Source organism: Vicugna pacos, chromosome 28 (genome assembly GCF_048564905.1).
Source record: "Vicugna pacos chromosome 28, VicPac4, whole genome shotgun sequence".
NCBI lineage: Eukaryota > Metazoa > Chordata > Mammalia > Artiodactyla > Camelidae > Vicugna > Vicugna pacos.
This window is the reverse complement of record NC_133014.1, coordinates 12,943,447-12,963,818: the sequence shown is the minus strand read 5'-3', so window position 1 is coordinate 12,963,818 and position 20,372 is coordinate 12,943,447. Positions and strand designations below refer to the sequence as shown.

At 50.8% G+C, this 20,372-nt stretch overlaps 1 protein-coding gene across 2 annotated transcripts; it reads left to right on the top strand.

Annotated features, from left to right (window-relative positions):
- Positions 1-45: 45 nt before the first annotated feature.
- On the top strand, positions 46-19,443 carry LOC102542213 (ELMO domain-containing protein 3). Of its 2 annotated transcripts, none has more exons than XM_072951533.1 (13): positions 46-287; positions 1,002-1,169; positions 2,138-2,422; positions 5,543-5,611; positions 6,092-6,161; positions 8,647-8,715; positions 9,700-9,791; positions 10,985-11,108; positions 11,316-11,438; positions 12,431-12,561; positions 17,436-17,512; positions 17,813-17,940; positions 18,418-19,443. In XM_072951533.1, exons 3-13 carry the CDS (start codon positions 2,369-2,371, stop codon positions 18,618-18,620), a joined length of 1,140 nt encoding a protein of 379 aa, XP_072807634.1. In that variant the 5' UTR covers positions 46-287; positions 1,002-1,169; positions 2,138-2,368; the 3' UTR covers positions 18,621-19,443. The 2 variants fall into 2 exon arrangements, with proteins under 2 accessions (XP_072807634.1, XP_072807635.1); XM_072951534.1 differs by lacking the exon at positions 46-287 and adding an exon at positions 306-588.
- Positions 19,444-20,372: the final 929 nt, after the last annotated feature.

Genomic DNA, 20,372 nt, shown 5'->3' with positions numbered 1-20,372 from the left:
CTCCTCGTACGTCCTTCTCCCGCTGCGCGGGGGGGGGGTGGGGCAGGTAGCGGCGTGCGCATGCGCGGAGGGGGCCCGGAGGGGATGAGGGACCCCAGTCCGGACAGAGCTGGGAACTCGGGGACGTGTCCGAGGAGTCCTGGGAGTCCTAGAAGGAGGAATGCGGGGTGGAAGTCATCGCCCTAGGGCCAGACGAGGCTGAGAGTTGCAGGACAGACTCCCGACTGGCAGACGGGAGATGTGGGTTATGGTCCGCGCTCTGCCGCGGACTCGCTGGATGACCTGAGGCAAGATGCTTTCCTGTTTCCCCAACGAGCAGTGAGAAAGTTTCTGTCTGGAGGCCCCGCGCAGCCCCTGTCTGGCTGGGTGTCTCGATAGATTGAGATCTCTGTTGAGATTCGCACATCTCAGCCGGCGAGTACTCGGCTCTGTGCCGGCAAAGTGGCCGGTAGTTTCGGCCGTGGCGCCCCCCAGCCCGCCGACGATGCCTGCGGTGGGGGCCTGATGGGGGCCAGAGAGAGCAGGGAGCTGGCCGGTGACAAGCCCAATGAGAGGACAGCCCTGCCCGTGTGCGCATTTGTCTTTAAGGTGTGGAGCCAGTTTCTAGATTCAATACTTATTCCAAGAGTGTAAGCTTCAGCAAGCTTAAACTTAAAATCATTCCCCTTAATGCAGCTCCTTGCCTAAAGTGGATGCATCTTAAAAATAGCACAGGGAACTATATTCAATATCTTGTAGTAGCCTACAATGGAAAGTAATCTGAAAAAATCCATGTATATAGCATAACTGAATCACTGCTGTACACCTGAAACTAACAACATTGTAAGTCAACTATACTTCAATTTTTAAAAAGTGGGTACACCATAAATACTTAATTTGGAAAGGATCTATCCTTAAGGATGGCCATTTCCTCAGGCCCAGCTATAAGGAACCAGTAGGAGTGACTCTGTAACTTGTACTTGCTGTTTGACAGTTTCTGCTCTTTTCTTCCTCTGATACAGGTAGTAACTATTTCTATTGGAGCCCCCAGCAGCGCTCTAGCCACAGCTGAGATTTGCAGGTGTGTCAAGCTGGTCATGCTTCTACGCTTCTTGATTCATTTCGTGCCCAGTAACAGAAGAGCCTTCTTGAGATTGCTGCTACCATACCTGCCTCTCACCTTCCCAAGGGTGGGTGATACGTGTTTTGTCATATGCTGTCATGGAAGTCAAGGGGGAGGGAAAGGAAAAGGAGGCAGATACCAGGACCCCAGAGGACATGGAGAGAGCTAGATCCTGGGATGCCATGACTAAACCGCACTGCCCTTCTCCCTCAGTTACCCTGGGCCAAATGTCCAGCCCAAAAGCCAGGAGATATTCCTGCTCCTGGTGTTAGGAATCAGTGTGTCCTGCCTCCTGATAAAGATTCCAGTTTGTCACCTGCAGCCAGAATCCAGATCGTTTGCCCACAATGGAGGGCTGACCTCAGAGCCGTGCCACCCTCCTTCTTCAGTCACCCAAGTCTATGAGGTGTGCCTGTCAGTTGTAGGTGGGCCATCTGCCTGTTTATCCGGATTTTTGTTGTGACGGGCATCCATGGTGTCCAGTTCCCTGCGGTGAGGTACGGGCCTGTCCAGACCTCTTCCTAAGGTCATGTCATAGGAGGAAAGACTTAATGTTGACCAGACTGTCTAGGCAGCTGTCACATGTACGATACTGGTGAGAACTGAGGAAGGGTAGGCATTGCGTTGATTTTTGAGTTTCTACCATCAAAGGAACCGAACCAAATGTCAGGCCCAACCTGTGCTGAGACCTGAGCAAAGCCTGAGAGTTTCAGCTAAGACCATTCAACAGCGTGCCACCCGTTAGCCTCAGCCTCTGATAGGCTGCCCCAGATCCCAGTAACTTCACATCAGAAACAGACCCCACCACTTACCCTGGGGCCCTCCCTCCTGGGCACTGAGATTCCAGCCCTCAGAATCCTGCAGGGACCTCTTCTTTCTGTTCAGTGACAGGGCAAGTAAGAGAAAGGCATTTGACTAAAGCAGCCTGTTTATTCAGAATATGTTTACAGCTGCCTAAACATTTTTAAAGTCAATTTTTCCCAACAGAGCATAACTAAATGATGAAACCAGTTTTCTTCTTTAATTTTTTTCCAGGGCTGAGGCTCCAGAGACCTCAGGGACTGCTTTCAATACTCACAGAAACCTACACCCTGGTGATGGCACAAAGGGACTGTTTTCTTGCTCTTAGTCTGAATGCTGCCAAGAAGGAAGGCAAAGATAGGACAACCAGATCTCAGGCTGTCCCCATAGCTTCTAATCTCAGACCTCATTCAACTCCTTTCTGAGCCCAAGGACAAAGCTCTCTTGAACAAATGATTTTGAGTCATGAATGAAAACTCTTGCTCTTTCCAAAATGAGAAAGAATTAAGAGATGGAGAGGTAAGCAAGCGCTTCTCTTCGGGAAATAAGGTGTTGGTTTGGGATATGCTGTTAATGGTCGTAAGACAGAGCATCTATGAAGACAGTGTGGAGCTTTAGAAATGTTTAGGGAAAATCCTCATGTAGTTCTCTTTGTTCGCCTTTCGTCACTTCTGGATCAGTTCCCTTTCCTGATACCTTCTTCTAAGTGGGTTATGGGATTTTGGTTTGGATTTGCTTGGGTGGGAGGAGAATTTCAACACAGGATTCCCCAGAACATTTATATTTCATCGATTTGGATTGTTTACCTTATAGGCCCTTTCTCTCTCAAACACCTACTTTGACCTGATTATCCTCAGGACCCTTGGTTCACTGTGCTGTGTCTTGTGTGAGCCTGGCAGTTACCTCTACATCCTTACCTTTCTCACTACCTTGCCCAGAAACAGTCTTAAATGGAGCCTGTGGGATTCAGTGGACAGAATAGGGACAAAGTCTTTGCTTCGAAAGCCCAGGAAGGTTTTCTTCACTGTACTAAGACAGGTGAACTGGTCTTCCAGAGGGGAGTCTTTGGACACCGGAGGGGACTGAGTCGGAGAGGGAAAGAGGGGATGTGATGAGTCCTGAGCACACAGGCCATGCAGGAAGTTGTTCAGCACGATGAATCACCGGATATTTGAGACCGTACCTTGTGCCTCGTGCTGTGCAGATGGGTGTGAGAAATACAAAACATATCCGAGGAGGTCCCTGTGCTCAAAGCAGCCGAGTCTGATTCGGGAGGCGGGTCTTTTGCAGAAGACCTGTGCTTCATACAGAAGGGCTGTAGGACTTAGAGAAGGGAGGGCCCATTTTACCCCCAGTTGGTAACGTCATCCCCCCTGAGAAGACGGAACTGATCTCGATGGGACTAGAGGACACAGAAAGTTGGGGCGGGGGGCGGTATTCTGGGGGGAAACCACGTGACCCAGGGGATGGAGGGCAGAGGAACTGCAGGAAGTGTGTTCGTTGGGTTGAAGTGGGAAAGAGTAGTATTCAGGCATCGTGAGCCAGTTGTAGAGGAGTTTGCTCAGCTGTGGTGTGTTTGGGTGCCCATTCTTGTGTCCCAAGCATAAAGAAATTTTAAAAAATCAAGGCTGTGTTTAAGGAGTGTTAATTGGCGAAAACACGTAGGAGGGTTTAGAGTAACGGGACAATCTGGGATTCCAAGGCTTTGACATAAGTGATGATTCCTTTATTAGTTATTTTCTTTTAATAATTATTTTTCCTTCTGTTTATTTTGGAGAAAATAGTGCATTCACATGGTGCAAAATCCAAAAAGTGCAGAGGATGCACATATAGTGAAAAAACGACCTTCTGTTCGTGTTCCCCCAGCCACCTCCTTTTTCCTTCTGGAGACAAAGTTACTACTTCCTTGGATATAATTCTGGAAATAGTCTCTGCAAAGTCAGGAAAATATATTTATGTGCTTTTAAAAAATACAAATGGCTGGTATTGTTTTGTTTTATGAGGGGGAGGTAATTAGGTTTCTTCACTGATTTCCTTTTGGAGGAGGTGCCCGGGATTGAATCCGGGACCTCTTGTGTGCTGAGCATGCGCTCTGCCACTTGAGCTATACCCTTCCCCCTGGCAATACAAACGGTAAAATAGTATATATACTCTGCCCTTTGCTTTTTTACTTAATGTAGCATGAAGATTTGTTTCATATTGTCTATAAAGCACTTTCTTATTCTTCTTTATGGCTCTATAGGATCTCACTGAGTGGATATGCTTTAATTTGTTTACAATTAGTCCATTAATGACAACTAGAACTGTCACGGTGATCATTTTGAAATATATAGAAATACTGGGTCGCTATGTTGTATACCAGGAGATAACACAATGTTGTATGCCAATTATACTTCAAAAACAAGCAAACAAACTCATAGAAAAAGATCAGATTTGTGGCTACCAGACGTAGGGAAGTAGGGGAGGCGGAACTAGGTAACGGGAGGCAGAAGGTACAAACTTCCGATTGTAAGAGAAGTGCTAGGGATGTAATGTACAACATGATAAAGATAATCAACACTGCTGTATGTTATAAATGACAGTTGTTAAGAGTGTAAATCCTAAGAGTTCTCACCACAAGGAAAAAAAATTTTCTATTCGCCAATGTTGTATTATATGAAATGATGGATGGTCACTAAGCCTACTGTGATCATTTCATGGTGCGTGCAAGTCAAATCATGATGCTGTACACTTTAAACTTACACAGCGCTGTGTGTCAATTACACCTCAGTAAATCTGGGGGAAAAATTAAAAGTCCGTTAGCAGGCATTTAGGGTTTTCCTAGCCTTCTGCTATTCTAAACAGCACTACTAGTCAATCACACTGTACGTCGTTTTGCACAAGGATGAGTCTGCCTGTTACTTACATTTCTGGAGTGCAATTGTAGGCCCAACATATAAACAGCATGTATGATTCCGTCAGCTATTATCGAGCTGTGGAGGTCGTAACAGTTTGCTCTCCAGTGACTTATAACTCTTGGCCATCTATCCAGCGCCGCGTTACCACGCTTTTTGATCTTTGATAACAGGATAAGTGAAAAATATTATCTCAGAGTAGTAGCATTTGACATGTCTCTTGTCATGAGTAAGGCTGAGCATTTTCCCATACGTTTAAGAACGATTTCTGTTTCCTTGTGTGTTAACTGCCCACATCCATGCCCATTTTTCTACTGGGTTGGTTTTCGCCCTTACTGATTCGTAGGATCTTTTTTTTTTTTTAACATACTGGAAAAATTAGCCTTGTATTGGTTATAAGAGTTGCAAAATGTTGGTCAGGCAGTTTTTTAAGCTCCAGTAGAGGAAAGGCTTGGCTGAGCAGAAAGGCCAAAAATGAAGAAACTGCCTCACTGAACGTTACTTACTCAGAGCTCTGAGACCTTTAACGGAGCCAAGACATCTGTATAAGATTTTTGCAGTTTTTCATAAGACTAGATTACACAAAAATTTTCCGTTGCAGTATTTCTTGTAGTTGACTTTTTGGGGGTTCATCCATTGTGCGTGTGTGTGTGTGTTAGTGTTACTGGAAAAGGTGCGACATTTTAGCTCTCGCCTTTGGGGGACTGCTGCGTGCCCGGGAGACTGACTCTGGTTTGTCCTGCAGGTTGAAAGTGTGTCTGCTCCACCCTGTGACAAGGACAGCAGTGCCCTTCTGGCTTTCAGAGGAATTCCTGTACGTGTCACCCACACCTCGATACCTCCTGCCAGTAGCAGCTCATGTTGTGTGCCGCTGTGTTGGTGCACAGACCCCGCCCTCCAGTAGCCCACACTCCCGGGGTAGAGGGTGCTGGGGTGCCGGAGGCACAGACAGGCAAAATAACCTCCATCCAATAAGATACTTGTTATAATGCAGCAGAATATCAAGTGTGGCAGAATGCCGAAGGCGCACCACCGTCTCATTGAGTTGAGTGAATTTTTGTCTGTTTACTGTTCAAGGAAGGCATAGACTTGCCCCCACATCGCCCACCTTCTACACCCTAGTTGGAGTTTTCCACGTTCCTCTCTTTAAGATCGGCTTTAATCAGTCCATCAGGGAAGGCTAGATCCTTCTGGCCTTAAGTTTCAGGAACACTCAGTACAGCGGGTGGGATGGGTTGGTGTGGATGGGGGACCATGGATTCTGCCCTCACACTAAAGTCAGCTGCCCCCGCAGATCTCGGAGTTGAAGAACCACGGCATCCTCCGGGCCCTGACAACAGAAGCTAATGGCTGGGAGCCAGGTGGTAAGGTCGCCCCTTCGGGGTCCTCAGGGCCTGGGTGGGATACAAGGCAGAGCTCCCCAAGGGTCTGCTTTTTATCGTTTGAATGTCTCTCACTACTTTGCCTACAGAATTTTATAGATTTATCATTCTTCAAGGAGAATGAGAGCCAACACTGGATCAGGAGTCAAAAGACCTGAGTTCCTGAGTTCTAATTTGACCCCACAAGCCCTGCTAGTGGCTTACTGTGTGCCTTTGAGCAAATCATGTGATCTCTGTGTCTGCAGTGGAAACATTAGTACCTCCTTTATCCTCAAAGGGATGTTGTGATAATGCCATGAGACAGAGTGTGTGAAGAGGCTTTGAAAAGTTATCTATTTCATCTGATTTGCATGATTCTTCCCGTACTATACTTAAAGCTCATTCGCCTTGCTAATTTTTTTGGTGTGTGTGTTTTTTCTAAATTGAGTTATAGTCAGTTTCCAATGTTGTGTCAATTTCTGGTGTACAGCACAATTCTTCAGTCATGCACAAACATACATATATTCCTCTTCATATCCTTTTTCACCATGAGCCACTACAAGATGTTGAATATATTTCCCTGTGCTGTACAACTACTTGCTAATTTATTACACCAAAAAGCACACTCACCAGTTCACAAGAGTCAGGTATCTCTGGCTTCAGTCCTGACTCTCATCCACCAGCAGCATGACCTTGAGTAATTAACTCAATCTTTCTAACCCTCATTGTCCTCATCTATAACACAGGGATTATCTCAGAATCTATGTGGTAGGAACCTGATAAGGATTAAATGCTTAGCACACAGATTGTAAACCGTGCTGAGTGCTCACTGGTACGCATCGTTATCTTTAAATTCTGCAAATTGAAATGTAATCTCCGAGAATATGGGCCTATTACAAATATTCTAACGTAGAGAAGTTATCTGTAGGTCTGTGAAGTTTCTTTTAGTTAAGTTTTGTCTTGACCGTGTAGTGACAAACCTAACGTTTATCTGAGATTTTGCCTTAAATGCAAAATAATCTCTATTTCAGTACAGCTGGCATTTATGTGCCAGACATTTTTAATCATATTAAACGTTAGAATTTTTTTCCAGATAGCTCTCAGCTACTTTAAATTAATAGGCTGACCACGTCAGCAGTGCTGTGTACTCTGAATAACTAGAAGAAACCCTGAGTAAAGGAGGCAGCTGAAAAAAGGAAAAAAGAGCCGTACACGTGTGAGCTGGGTTGGTTATCCTGGAGATTTGGCTCCGCCATCTTCTGTTCGTATGAGGGGGTGGGAAAGTAGTATTTATGTCAGGATCATCTGCAGAGGTGGGGGCTGTGTACCCGGTTCCTGAAGGAAAGGAAAGATGCTCTTACACAGGCTGGATGTTTGTCTCTAATTTGGGTACCAGATTGCGATTGCTCCTTGAGACCTTGTCCATCCTGTTGACTACGCTGCTATCACAGCCAACTGGCCCCACCCTTGCCTGCGAGGTTGGCCTCCTGGCTCACAGTCTTTGATCAGCTTGTTTGTAGGTGAAAGTGTGCAGGGTGAAAGATTGATAAAGTAGCTCGTAACCATCTGAAGCGTGGCGAGTCAGCAAAGTCGGATGGACTCTAGCTGAAGTGCACTGAGCCCTCACCTTTGGACCACATACACACGCCCCTAGAACTGAAGAGTTACAGTCCCGAGAGGGATTGCAGATGGTTGCTGGAAAAGTCCAGCAAGTGAGTGTCGGGGATGAAAAGCAGACGAGCTGTGGGCTCTGCCGTGTGCGTTCCAGCTCTCCTCTCCTGCTTCCCCACTGCCTTCTCGTCCCCATCAACCATTCATGTTTTGAGGTTTCGGTAGCATTTTATTTAATTTGCAAGTATATTTTCAAAACGATTCAATGTCATGTGAGGCTCTCGGCCAGGATTGGGCTGGAGAGTGACAGCTGTGGTGTGGAGAGAAGGGCTGGGCGGTGGTTATAGAGCGCCTGCCCTGCTCCTGTTCTCCATCCCCCACCGCCCCTTTCGTCATGCTTTTACTTGTCAATCAAACATTCATTGAGCACCTGTCACGTATCAAGCACTGTGCCAGGCTCAGGAGAACCATGCCCTCCTGTAGCTCCCTGTGCAGCGGGAGAGACAGTCACAGCACTGAGACAGGCACGGGGGGGTCAGGGTCTCCCAGTGGAGCGGCTCTGAGTGCAGACTGCCGAGGTTAAACAGGCACCCGGGGGAGGTGAGACCAGGAGCTGCACCAGAAGGGGCCGGAACTGAAAGTGGGAGAGCGGTGTGTGCAGAGGCACCGAAGTGGGTGATGAGAGACTTCAGGTAGTTCTGGATGCCTTAGAACAGAGCCGGAGAGGCAAGAAGGATCCAGATTGTGAAAGGTTATGGAGAACCCGTAGAGGGTTCTGGGGGCGATAAGACCCAAGGCTGGTAGGTAAAGCTGGGGGCTGCGCCAGTGATCCAGACACACCTGGATCTCAGAGGGTCTCCTTTTCTCACTGTTGCAGCTGTGAGTACAGAGGTGCTCAGAGCCCAGGAAGAATGGGAAGCCGTGGAGAGCATCCAGCCAGACACAGGTAACTGCAGGAATGGCGCCATCTGCGCACAGCCCCGTGGCTGCTCAGGGCACCGTCCACCTGGGTGGCCAGTGCTTCTGTGACTCTGGGATGAGGACACAGAATTCCTGGGTGTTCTCATTTTAGCTGCATGACAGAGAATAATGTCTCTATTCCCAATCCAAAGGTGATGCCATCCGACCTCTGGAAGGAAGGGGGGTGAACACCCAGGGGAATGGGCCACCAGCTCTCCTGCCCTGGGAGAAGACAGGGAGGCAGACCCTTGGTCAGGGTCAGCTCCTGCAGGGTGATGAGGTCGGGCAGGAGGGTGGAGGCAGGCAGCCAGGACCCCTGTGTAAGGTTGGACAGGTTGTTCACTGTACAAGGAAGCCCCCAGACATGAGGACTAAAGGCACCTTCTGGCAGCTCTGAGGGCTGGGTCAGGACCGTCTCTCGTGCCTTTCTGAGCGGTTTGGATGGAGCTGTGGGAGAGCAGAACAGGGACCCATATCGAGCCTGAGTCCCACTTGAGCTCCTGGAGAGATGGTGCAGTGGACTGTATCAGCCATCACCTGTACGCTGACTGATAAGCTAGTTCCCTGTAACAAAGGACAGAGAGGGGATCATTCATACCCAGGGTGTGGGAAGGGGCAAAGTAGAAAGGCCCCTAAACAAACCTGTAGCACGCTCCTGCGTAGGCACCTGCTCCAGGCAGTGACTTGCCCCCTCACGGATGAGTGGACCTCAGAAGCTCCCTGCAGATCGGTCCCTGTTCGCTTGCAGCGTTGCCCTAGCCAGCCTCTGAACAGCCCGATCTGAAAAGGGAGTCGGCCCAGCACGTCATGCCAGCCCCCTGACAGAGGACTGATTGTAGCTGTAGGTGTTTGGTGTTTACAGCTGGAGGCCAGTGCTGGGCTTAGAGATGGTGACCAGAAGGCCCTCGGCAAGTGCTTGCTGACAACGACTGCTGCTGCACACCCTGAGGTATTTTCCTTTTGGCCGCAGGGAGCCAGGCCCGCTCAGACCAGCCGGGGCAGCTCATCTCCTTCGGTGAGGCTCTGCAGCATTTCCAGACCGTGGACCTCTCCTCCTTCAAGGTATGACAGTGAGGAGGTTTGGGATGTCAAGCAAAGCACTTTCTTCCCAGGAGCCAGGATTCTGTCCCACCAAGATAAGGCACTGGGCAAGCATGATGGAAGCTTCCAGTTGAGGGACCTGTCCCAGCTAAGAAATTTTGGGCCACAGGCTCACGGGGAGCCAAAGACCCACGTTTACCCACGTTTCATGCGGGGCCACGGCGGCCTTTTGGAGACTATGCCCCTGGAGCTTTTGTGGTCCCATCATTCAGGGAATCATTCAGGGGTTTGTGTGGCTGCTCCCTGCTCTTCCCTCTTGGGGTTGGGGAGGTCTGGAATAGATGCTAGGTGGTTCCTTAGGGAAGCAGGGTAGCCTGTCCAGAGAGCTGAGTAATTCACGGTCAGCGTAGGAAAATCTTCCATTCTCTCGAGGAACAGGAAGCTCTTTGGGAATTTAAAAACTAAGTGGGGTTGAAAAAAGAAAGAGCATTGAGGAGAATAAAAGCTGGCAAGCTTTCTGGGGCATCTTGAGTGGCCCGCAGTAAATTTAGAGGACTGTGATTTCAGATCTTCAGCCTAAAACCTGGCTCAAGGAGAGAGGATGAAAAGACAGGGGTCGGATTGGTTTGTAGGACCCAGAGAGCCAGGAGCTGCTGAAATCAGGGTGTGCTAAGACCCACGGCAATGGCTCTGAACAAGGAGAAGTCAGCGTGAGCTGGTTTAGTGCTGTTGTGTGGACAGAGGCTCCAGCTACCCCTCAGGGGGATCTAGGTCCAAAAAAGCCTCCACTGAACCCCCCTTCCCACTGACCATCTTGTCCTGGAAGCTGAGGGGGCCGTTAGACTTTCTGTTTATGTCCTTTACAGAGAGAGGCAGAGGCAGACGTACAAAGCGTAGAAGTCGTCCTGCTGGGAACCTCTAGCTTCCTGGCAGTCAGTGACATATTTAGTTCCAAACACAGGTGACTGGCTGATCACGCCTGTGCGTGGGGACATCTCTTTCTGCCTACGAAGAGCCTGGGCGCTGGAAGAGCCTGTCTCTGGATTCGGCAGGTGCTTCCCAGCTCCTGCCCGCTTTCCCTGGCCCAGAGGCCAGCCAGTTAGCTGGGGGAACTGCTCCTCTCTGCAAGAACAGTCCTGTACCGAGCCTGGTGGTGAGTTTGTGAAAGCAAGTGAACCTAGCGCTCTGCCCACTGCCTGCAACTTCCTCCCCAGAAAAGAATCCAGCCAACGATTCGAAGGACCGGGCTCGCTGCCCTCCGGCACCGTCTCTTCGGGCCTCCAAAGCTCCACCAGGGCCTCCGTGAAGAAAGGGACTTGGTCCTGACCATCGCTCAGTGTGAGTGGTCAAGCAGAGAGCATGGGCCGCCCACCCTGTTGCCGAGACTAAGCCAAGGGTCTTGCCTTTACCATGTCGGGGGGAGAGCAGGGTGTCTGGAGCACAGGCCAGGTCTCTCCTAGCTGTGTCACTCTCTGGGAGGCACTCAGTCCTCCTCTGAGGGCAGTGCAACAGAGCTTGGGGGCTTTGGGGTGTGTTTTGGGGCAGGTGGCCTGGATAGCCAAGATCCGATGCACGGCCGAGTCCTCCAGACCATCTACAAGAAGCTGACCGGCTCCAAGTTTGACTGTGCCCTCCTTGGAGACCACTGGGAAGATCTGGGTTTTCAGGGTAAGAAAGGGATGGATCGTCGTCCTCTCCTTGACTCCCTCTTCCAGGCTAGAGTGAGAGCCCACGGTCCTCCTGCTGTCATGCCAGCGCCGTAGACAGGGTACCTGGGGCAAGTTCGTACAGCAAACACAAAGGCCCCGAGGTGAAACGCATGTGAGTCTTTCTGAGAAACAGCAAGGAGGGTGGCTCAAGTGGAGAAGAGTGACGGAAGTGCTCACGGTGGCCTTGCAGCCACGACAAAGCATTCACTCTATGGGGGACGGTTAAAAAAACAAAGAACATTCACTCTAAGTGAGGTGGAAAGCGTTGGAGTGATAGGATTTAGAATCCAATTTTTCCTTTTTCTTCTTTTCGTTTAATATTGATGAAAATTTTGTTTTATATTATTATTCTTTTTTTTAAAGGAGGTCCTGGGGATTGAACCTAGGACCTCCTGCATGCTAAGCATGCACTCTACCACTGAGCCATACCCAACCTCTATTATTTCATTTTTTGAGTGAAACAAAATGATTGCACCTGTTTTGGGCTTGTACTATTTTTGCAAAATCATATCAAATTACGTTTGTGTAGAACAGGAAGATACCTTAATTTAAAAAGGAATCTTTGTATACCCATAATTAATCGGTGCTCTGTTGGTATTGACAGTGTGTTTAAATCCCTTTTCCCGCCCTCACGTTTAACATAATTGTCTTAAATATTCCCTCTGTATACACTGGGAAGCACACCAGGGGTACGATTTTTGTTTCAACCATTAGACAATTTAAAAAACTCAAGAGGAGAAGCAAAGCCTGTCGGATTTACTCACATACGTGCTCTCCTCCTGTTCTGGCTTCCTTTCTGATAGTCTGAGATTCCTTCTTTTGTCATTTCCTTTCTGTTTCAGGAACTTCCGTTAGCCATTTTCTAAGGCAGGTCTGCTGGCAACGAACAGAGCAGGGATTTCTAAGCCTTGCCCACCGTCACCCTCGCTGTCCTCTTGGTTTCTGTTACAGGAGCAAATCCAGCCACAGACCTGAGAGGAGCAGGCTTTCTTGCCCTCCTGCATCTCCTGTACCTGGTGATGGACTCAAAGACCTTGCTGATGGCCCAGGAGATTCTCCGCCTGTCCCGTCACCATATCCAGGTGAGGCTTTGGCAGGGAGCCAGCAGACGGGCTGGCAGAGCTGGGACGTGGGCACAGGGCTCTCCTGAGCAGCCAGGGCGGCTTCGCGGGCAGATACCTCCAGTTGCTGAGGACTCGCAGGACAGCTGAGGCAAACCAGGCCTGGCTTGTCCTGCCGCCCTGACCTGGCTGGAGTCTGAGCTCCGCCGCTCGTTGGTGTGCGTCTCCAGCAAGCGCCGCAGCTCCTCAGAGCCTTGGTTTCCTCGTCCGTACGATGGAAATCATGGAAACTGCAGCTGGATAGTTGGGAAAATTAAATGGGCTAATGTACAAAAGCAGTAGACACAACTGTGGTGTCACGCTTCAGCCCGCTGCCCTCCCAGAACTGGCAGGGTCCCCTGACCCTGGAGGAAGGGGGCAGCCTTTACATGCCCAGAGGGGGGAGTTTGCCTCCGACGGTCAGGTGACAAGGCCAGAAATGGCCCCTGTGGCCCTCAGTCTCTGTCCAGGCCTGCTGTCTGGGGTTGGGTGTGGTGGCTTTCCCAGGTAGTAAGAGGTGGTGGCCCCTCCATTTTAAAAAACAAACTTGACTTGTCTCCTGCCGTTGGTTGGCCACAGGTTCATGGGGCCTGGAATTCTTCGTTCAGTGAACAGTTACTCACTGAGCATGCCCTGTGCGAGCTGCTGTTAGGGCTAGTTACTGTTCTTGGTGCCTGGGGTGTGTCAGTGAGCAAGACGATGATCCTCCTAGCAGAGAGGACAAGGCAGTAAGCCCGATGCGTACACGAATGGCAGGGTATGTAAAGGTGCTGAGCAGGCAAGCTTAGGAGAATATGGGAGGGTTACAGTTTGTCGTGGGGTGTTAGCATAGCTCTCGTGAGAGGGTGAGACTTAAACCAAGCCTTGAACAGGCTGAGGATGTTAGTCAAGCTGGTATCTGGGGGAGAAGCATTCCACACAGGGGGAGCAGCTAGAGCAAAGGTCCCAAGGAAGGAGAGTGCCTGGCAGGCGAAGGGACCGCAGGGAAGCTGGCTGGAGAGAAGGAGCGGGGGTCGGGGGGTGCAGGAGGAGAGGAGCTCACAGGGTACCAGGGACCAGGCGGCGGAGGGCCTGGTAGGCTGTGATGAGGACGTTTACTTTTACTCTGAGTAAAGTGAGGTTTTTAAACAGCCTGGGGTGACATGATCCAACTTACATATATATATATATTTTTTTTTTCGGAGGCGGGGACTTAGGTTTATTTATTTATTTACTTGCTTAATGGAGGTGCTGGGGGTTGAACCCAGAACCTCATGCATGCTAAGCACACACTCTACCAATTGAGCTATACCCTCCCCCTCAACTCACATTCTTAAATGGATCTTACCAGCCGCAAGCCTGAGAGTAGTCTCTGGTGACGTTCTTTTTTGGTTGGTTTTTCTTCAGTTGAAGCCTATTGTGTTAGTTTCTGTTGTACAGCATAGTGATTCTGTTTTATATGTGCATATATTCTTTTTCATATTCTTTTTCTTTCTAGGTTATTACAAGATATTGAATATAGTTCCCTGTGCTGTACAGTAGGACCTTGTTGTTTATCTATTCTATATATAGTAGTTAGTGTCCGCAAATCCCAGACTCCCAATTTATCCCTTCCCCTCTCCTTCCCCTTTGGTAACCATAAGTTTATTTTCGACATCTGCGAGTCTGTTTCTGTTTTGTAAATAAGTTCATTTGTGTCATCTGTTTTTCAGATTCCACATGTTAGTGATGTCATGTATTTGTCTCTCTCTGTCTGACTGACTTATTTAGTATGATGGTCTCCAGGTCTATCACGCTGCTGCAAATGGCATTATTTTATTCTTTTTTCTGGCTGAGTCCATTGTCTATCTGTGCCATGACGTTTTTTATCCAGTCATCTGTCAGTGGACAGTTGGGTTGCTTCCATGTCTTGGCTGTTGTAAATAGTGCTGCTATGAACATTGGGGTGCATGTATCTTTTTGAATTAGAGTTTCCTCCGGATACATGCCTAGCAGTGAGATCGCTGGATCATATGGTAACTCTATTTTTAGTTTTTTAAGGAATCTGTGAGGGCTTTTACAATCAAGTTAGAAATGGTGGTTTGGACCAGGGTATTTTCAGAGGAGATGTTATGAAGTGCTCGGATTCTGGATAAAGAATCTTGAGTGTATGGGCTTTAGAGAGGAAAGCCAGCGTATTTTTCTGATGGGTTGGGTACGGGTGTAGGAAAAAGAGAGGCATCAAAATGGTGATTTTTAGTCTGAAAGACAGAGTGGCCATCAACAGAAATGGAGAAGAAAGCGCCAGTGTTGGCTTAGTATTTTGCATGTGTGATCTGAATTACTCCTCAGCAGCTCTGTGAGTGTCGGAGCCAGCCGACAATTGATCAGGTCCGGAAACCTGTGCCGCAGGACTGAGAAAAGAAAGACAAGACTAAAAGGTGGGGTTGAGAGGGTCTCACTCTAGCCCGCAAGACGCTAAGCCAAGAGTGGACCTCGAGTTTATTTCAGGCAGTTAATTTATACAAATTCAAGTGACTACCTTGTGCATTCTTGCACGTAGGCACAGGTATTGTTTCATGGTTTAAACACAGTGTGTACTAAACTCACTAACTTGTGCATTGTTCTATAGATCAATGTTGTTTATAATACTCATAAACTAGGGTATATGTTCCCACATACCAAGATCACTAACTAAGGTGGTTGTTTCTATAAACTAAGATCACTAACTTGTATGTTGATTGTATCTCTCTGTTCAAAGATCATCAGAGCTTAATGGCTCAGGATGTTCCTAGGGCTTTTAGATCACCTGGTGCATTCTTTCCTGAAAAGGGGTGGCAGGACAGAGATTGTCTTTGTTAGATCAATCTCAGAGCCTGACACCAGCACTTTGGGATTTATTGTCCCGTTCTGTGCTCGGCAGTCCTCAGGTCATGAGTGGCTCCCTGCATGTGAGGTAGGCTGTGGGACAACAGACCGTGTAGACTGTAGGTAATAAAAGGTCTCATGGAGTTTCTGTAATGATTAGTGACTTGACTCTGCCCAGCACGGTGCTCGCGTCGGGGTCCCCAGGACCACCCCTAGGTTCAACGGTTCATTGGGAGGACTCACCGGACTTGGCATATAGTCCGACTCTGTGCTATGAGTGATTCCAGCAAAAGCAAAATCAGCGAAGGGAAGAAGAGCGTGGGACAGAATCCACAGGGAACCGGGTGCAAGCTTCCAGGAGTCCTCTCCCAGCGGAGCCACAAGGGATGCACTTAGCTCCTCCGGCGTCGAGTTGTGCAGCACGTGGACTGTTGCCAACCAGGGGGCTCATTAGCGATTCAGCATCTGAGCTTTTCACCGGGGGCTGGGCACGCAGGCACCATCAGTCTGGCACGCACCAAGATTCCAGCATCACAGAGGGAAACCGGGCATTCAGCAGAAATCATCGCATTGTTTGCACAGACAGTTTAGGTGCAGTGAGTCAGTCTGAGGGAATGATGGGAACCCCCTCAAAATCCACGTTCCCAGACGCCAGCCAAGCTACCCTGGTAAGCAGCACTTTCTGTGGGTGGCGGTGTCAGGCCTGCTGGTCTAACTCTTCTCTGCACAGCACTCAAACTTTATCTCCCTTTTGACTTGGAGAGACAGGAGAGCTGAGGCTCACAGAATTGGGGTGGCCTTCCTACGGACACACAGCTAGCAGGTGGCCAGGCCGAGATTTGGGATTGAGGTTTCATGGAAGAAAAAACCCTGAGAAAATTCTTTCTGGGGCCAGAAGACCCTCTACAGTACAGTGCTGTCAACTAGAGCTTTCTGCAGTGATGGAAACATTCTATATCTGCACTGTCCAATATGTGGCTGTCGAGCACTTGAAATATGGCTGGGATGACTAAGGAGTGATTTTGAATTTTATTTAATTTTCAACTAATTGAGATTTAAGACACTTCACGTGGCTAGTTGCTGTCGTGCTGGACAGCACAGTACTACATCCTAACGTAATGGATTTTTCTTCTCGGGGGAAGCAGATGAGATAAATAGACCTTGGCTCGTGTTCTAAGCTCCGAAGTGCGCTGGCCTGCGCGTCCCTTTCAGCGGACGTCCTCGTGTGGGCGCAGCAGTGGAAACTAACGTAATATTTGCAAATTCCCCGGAAAAAGCCCCTTTTTGTTTGCTTGGCTTTCTGTTACTAAAGAATAGGAAGGGGCTTGCCCCTTTAAAAATAAAGCATTCAGGCAGACCCCCTGGAGGGGATTCTGAAGCCCTTCCTGGTGAAGCAGCCTTGCTGGACCCAGGCTGCCCCCTCTCGGGAGTGTGACCTGCACAGCCAGTCCGCAGGCCTCAGTGTCACTGAAGAGCGGGGTGTGCTCCAAGTCAAGGTTGACTTTCTACCTACTTGTACCTTCTCTGTCTGCTTTTGGGTGAAGAGCTTATGAGCAGTCAAATAACCAGAAGCCTAGAGAATGGAAGAGATTTTTAAGAACCTATAGTTGGTTAGATAACTGAGCCTCACTCCTCTCGGGTCCATCCAACCCCAGGGGACGATATGGTCCATGGGGGGGCACGCTGGCTGGGTCTGGTGAAGGCCAAGGAGAGCTGATAGGTGGGGATGTCGAAGAAGCTGGAGAAAGTGGCACAGACGTTTGCACAGTAGCTTTGGAGTGAATTAACCTCAGTAGGAATCCTGATCCCAATGCTTCAGGAAAGTGATTTAAGGTCCCTGAGCCTCAGTCTCTTCCTCTGTAAGACGGGGAGATTATCGTGAAAATTAAGTGTAAGCCTCAGTCGTACCGGCTGCTTGCCTCCGGGCTGTGATTGCCCTGGTTGCCTGCAGGCCAGGACAGGTTGTGGATGGTGGAAGCACAGAAAGTAGAGGCTGGGTTGCCAGTGACCCGGTACCCCACTCATTCCAGCAATTCCCCTTCTGCCTGATGTCCGTGAATATCACCCGCATCGCCATCCAAGCCTTGAGGGAGGAGTGTCTGTCCAGGTGAGTCCCCACGCTGCTCACCACCCACCCTGTCCCCAACCCCTGGCCAGCAGAGCCTGGTGCCCTCCCACCCCTGCCTCATCCTCCCCAGCTCTCTTCCTCACTCATCCGCTGGCTCCCGGGGACCTGGACGAAGTCCCCGTGTATGAAGGTCCCAGCCCATCTCTCCTCCCCTACTCTGACCTCAGATGTGAAGGCTGCCTGGGGAAGGGCTCCCCTAGGGAAACAGGGAGAGAGGACCCCCCCCAGGTGTCAGCCTTTGTCCACTGCTGAGCAGGTGATCCCCCCCCCATCCTTCAGGGAGTGTAACCGGCGGCAGCAGGTGATCCCGGTGGTGAACAGCTTCTACGCCGCCACCTTCCTCCGCCTGGCGCACGTCTGGAGGACGCAGCACAAGACCATCTCAGACTCAGGCTTTGTCCTCAAAGGTGTGCTCGCTCTTCCCGGGAGTCCTTGCTCCTGCACTCCTAGTGGGCCCAGGTTCAGGGACCCCAGGTGGCTGCTAGACTGGTTTTGGCCACATCCCTGTTCACACAGTGTCAAGTTCAGCTTCCCTGAGTCTCCATCAGCACCCCCTCGGGAGCCCACTCTTCTCCTCTGACGCCATCACCTCCCTCTCTGGCCTCATACCCCCGGCCATCATATTTTCTGATTCAAAAGCTGGGCCCAACCCCTGGACTGACTATTCAAAGTTGAGATTGTGCCAGACAAGTAGAGTGTGTGGCCCCTGTGGCCGTATCTGGTTCCTTGGCCTCCTTGTCTGGAGAGCTCTCCCTCTTAGAAGATGCCTTCTTCCTTCTCTCCAGAGGCTCTTGGTTGGGCGTGTGCCCCAGAGTTGCTAGGCCCTGATGGTTGTGCAAGCCAGAGCCCCCGCAAGCCTTCTGTTCCCCAATCCTCTGTTCCAGACTTGGAAATGTGGGCCAAGAAGAGCCCCCGGCGGCTGCTCAAGACCCTGGAGATCTACTTGGCCGGTGTGTCAAAGGGACAGGCCTCCTTGTTGGGAGCACAGAAGTGCTCTGGGCCACAAGCCCCTCCATCCAAGGACCTGACTTTCACAGGCGTGTGTGACTTGCCACCGCCCTCATCCAAAGGCACGTGGCTGATCTGACCCACCCCCGCAGCTGACTGACGGGGAGCCTTGAAGGGGCTTTCTGTGGGCGCCCCGTGGCTGGGCCAGTCCCCTTCCCGCCCTAGCGGAAGGGATGTAGGAAGCCTGTGAGCCTGGTCAGGGGAGCCAAGGACCCTCACCTGCATGAGGTACTAGGGGCTGTTCGATTTGACCCACTCCCCGCAGACCTGCCCCCAGAGCAAGGAGGCCTTTGCCTAATCGTAGCCGGGCCGCAGCTTCCAGAGTCGAGTTCCAGGTAGTCTCAGTGCGAGTGACTGGTCGTGAGGCGGGACCCCCTCGGGGTGTTCCGCACAGCCCCACGTGGGGGATGTTCCCAAGCAGAGGTGCTGAAATTCTGACTCCCCACGGGCTTTCAGGCCCCAGGGGTCCACAGGACAGGGACCAGACGGGGACTGAGTCAGAATGTGAAGGGAGAGGGTAGCAGTGGCGGCTGACGGGGGGGAGGAGGGGGGGCGGGGGGGAGCGGCAGCGTGAACCAGAGCTGCCCGAGAGTGCAGCTGGGCCTGCTGTCCTCCTCCGTCCCCCAGGCCAGTTAGAGGGAGAGGGGCCCCTCTGAGCGTCTCTGGCCTTGCTCTCTTCCCCCCCTCACTTCTCCCCATCCCTCCCCCTCCCCGCCGTTTGGGATACACAGCCAGGCGCCAGGCCAGGTGTCTCTGCTACCGCCCACCCTGTCGTCTCATCTAGCTGGGCTCCCCGGCGGAGGCTGTGCGGGTCCCATCAGGGAGGGGTTTCTGGCCTGGCTGAGGGAAGGAGGAAGCTCACATACGAGCAGTTTTTGAATAAAAGAGTTGTTCTGGGTTAAGGGTCTCAAGTTTTGTCCTTCCTAACAAGCTTCGCACCTTCCTGTGGCCCTTTTATCCCAGGGTCCCCATTAGAACCAGGCACGCGGCCCAGCGACAGCCTAGTTCTCCCCTGCACTGGTCACAGGCCCCCGAGAGAAGGCTGCTCTGCCCTGGCCAGACTCCCGCCGAGTTCATAGGCTTTCCGGCCGCACCCTGCTGTGACCGCGGGCCCCGAGGGTGGGCCAGGACAGCTGCAGTCCCACCAGGCCTCGCAGACTCCGTCCCTCTGATCCAGGCTTAGCTTACACAGCTCTCGCCTTGCTCCTGCCCCGCCGGTTCACACCCTCCAGGGTAAGACTGCTTTGGGGCCACTCCATTCTCCCCTTGTTTCGCTCTCTAACCTCTTTGATAGTCCAGCCACCACCCCATTACACAAGAGGATGAACTAGAGCCTGGACAAGGAAGAGCTACTTGCCCGGGAGCAAACAGGCAGGTGAGAACCAGAACCTATGACCCTCGACGCTAGTCTGATGCTTTTCCCCACGTGGCCCTGAGCTCATCAGCTGAACACACGATGCAGCGTGCTTATGACGTGGCAAGCTGGACTCCTGCACAGAGGACTTGCCTTTTGCTTGGCAAACATACGTCATTTGGAAGCTGCCTTGCAGTGGTTTATTAGGGCATCTGAGTTAATAACTGGCTTGAATGGAGATGCATCCCATGCCTGCCGCCACAGTCTTGTCCCCATTGGGTACGTGAGACCAAACTGAGCCCCAGGCTGAAAATGCCCCGAGGCCTGGCCCTGCGCCACCGCCCTCCTGGGTTCACGGCAGTGCCTGCCAGGCCCGCTGGACTCCTGGCCCCTCTGCCTGAACCCTGCAAAGCCAGCTCTGGCCCCTCAGAGGCTGTGGAATTGTCATCTGGGTCCCGCCCCGCCCAGCGTGGGGAT

What these genes read in the sequence shown, in the direction of transcription:
- LOC102542213 (XM_072951533.1), top strand. Translation starts at nt 2,369, where the DNA reads ATGAATGAAAACTCTTGCTCTTTCCAAAATGAGAAAGAATTAAGAGAT. An exon ending in TGGCTTTCAGAGGAATTCCT is followed by an intron (nt 5,612 to 6,091) that starts GTACGTGTCACC and finishes CTGCCCCCGCAG; the next exon opens with ATCTCGGAGTTGAAGAACCA. An exon ending in GGTCCTGACCATCGCTCAGT is followed by an intron (nt 11,109 to 11,315) that starts GTGAGTGGTCAA and finishes GTTTTGGGGCAG; the next exon opens with GTGGCCTGGATAGCCAAGAT.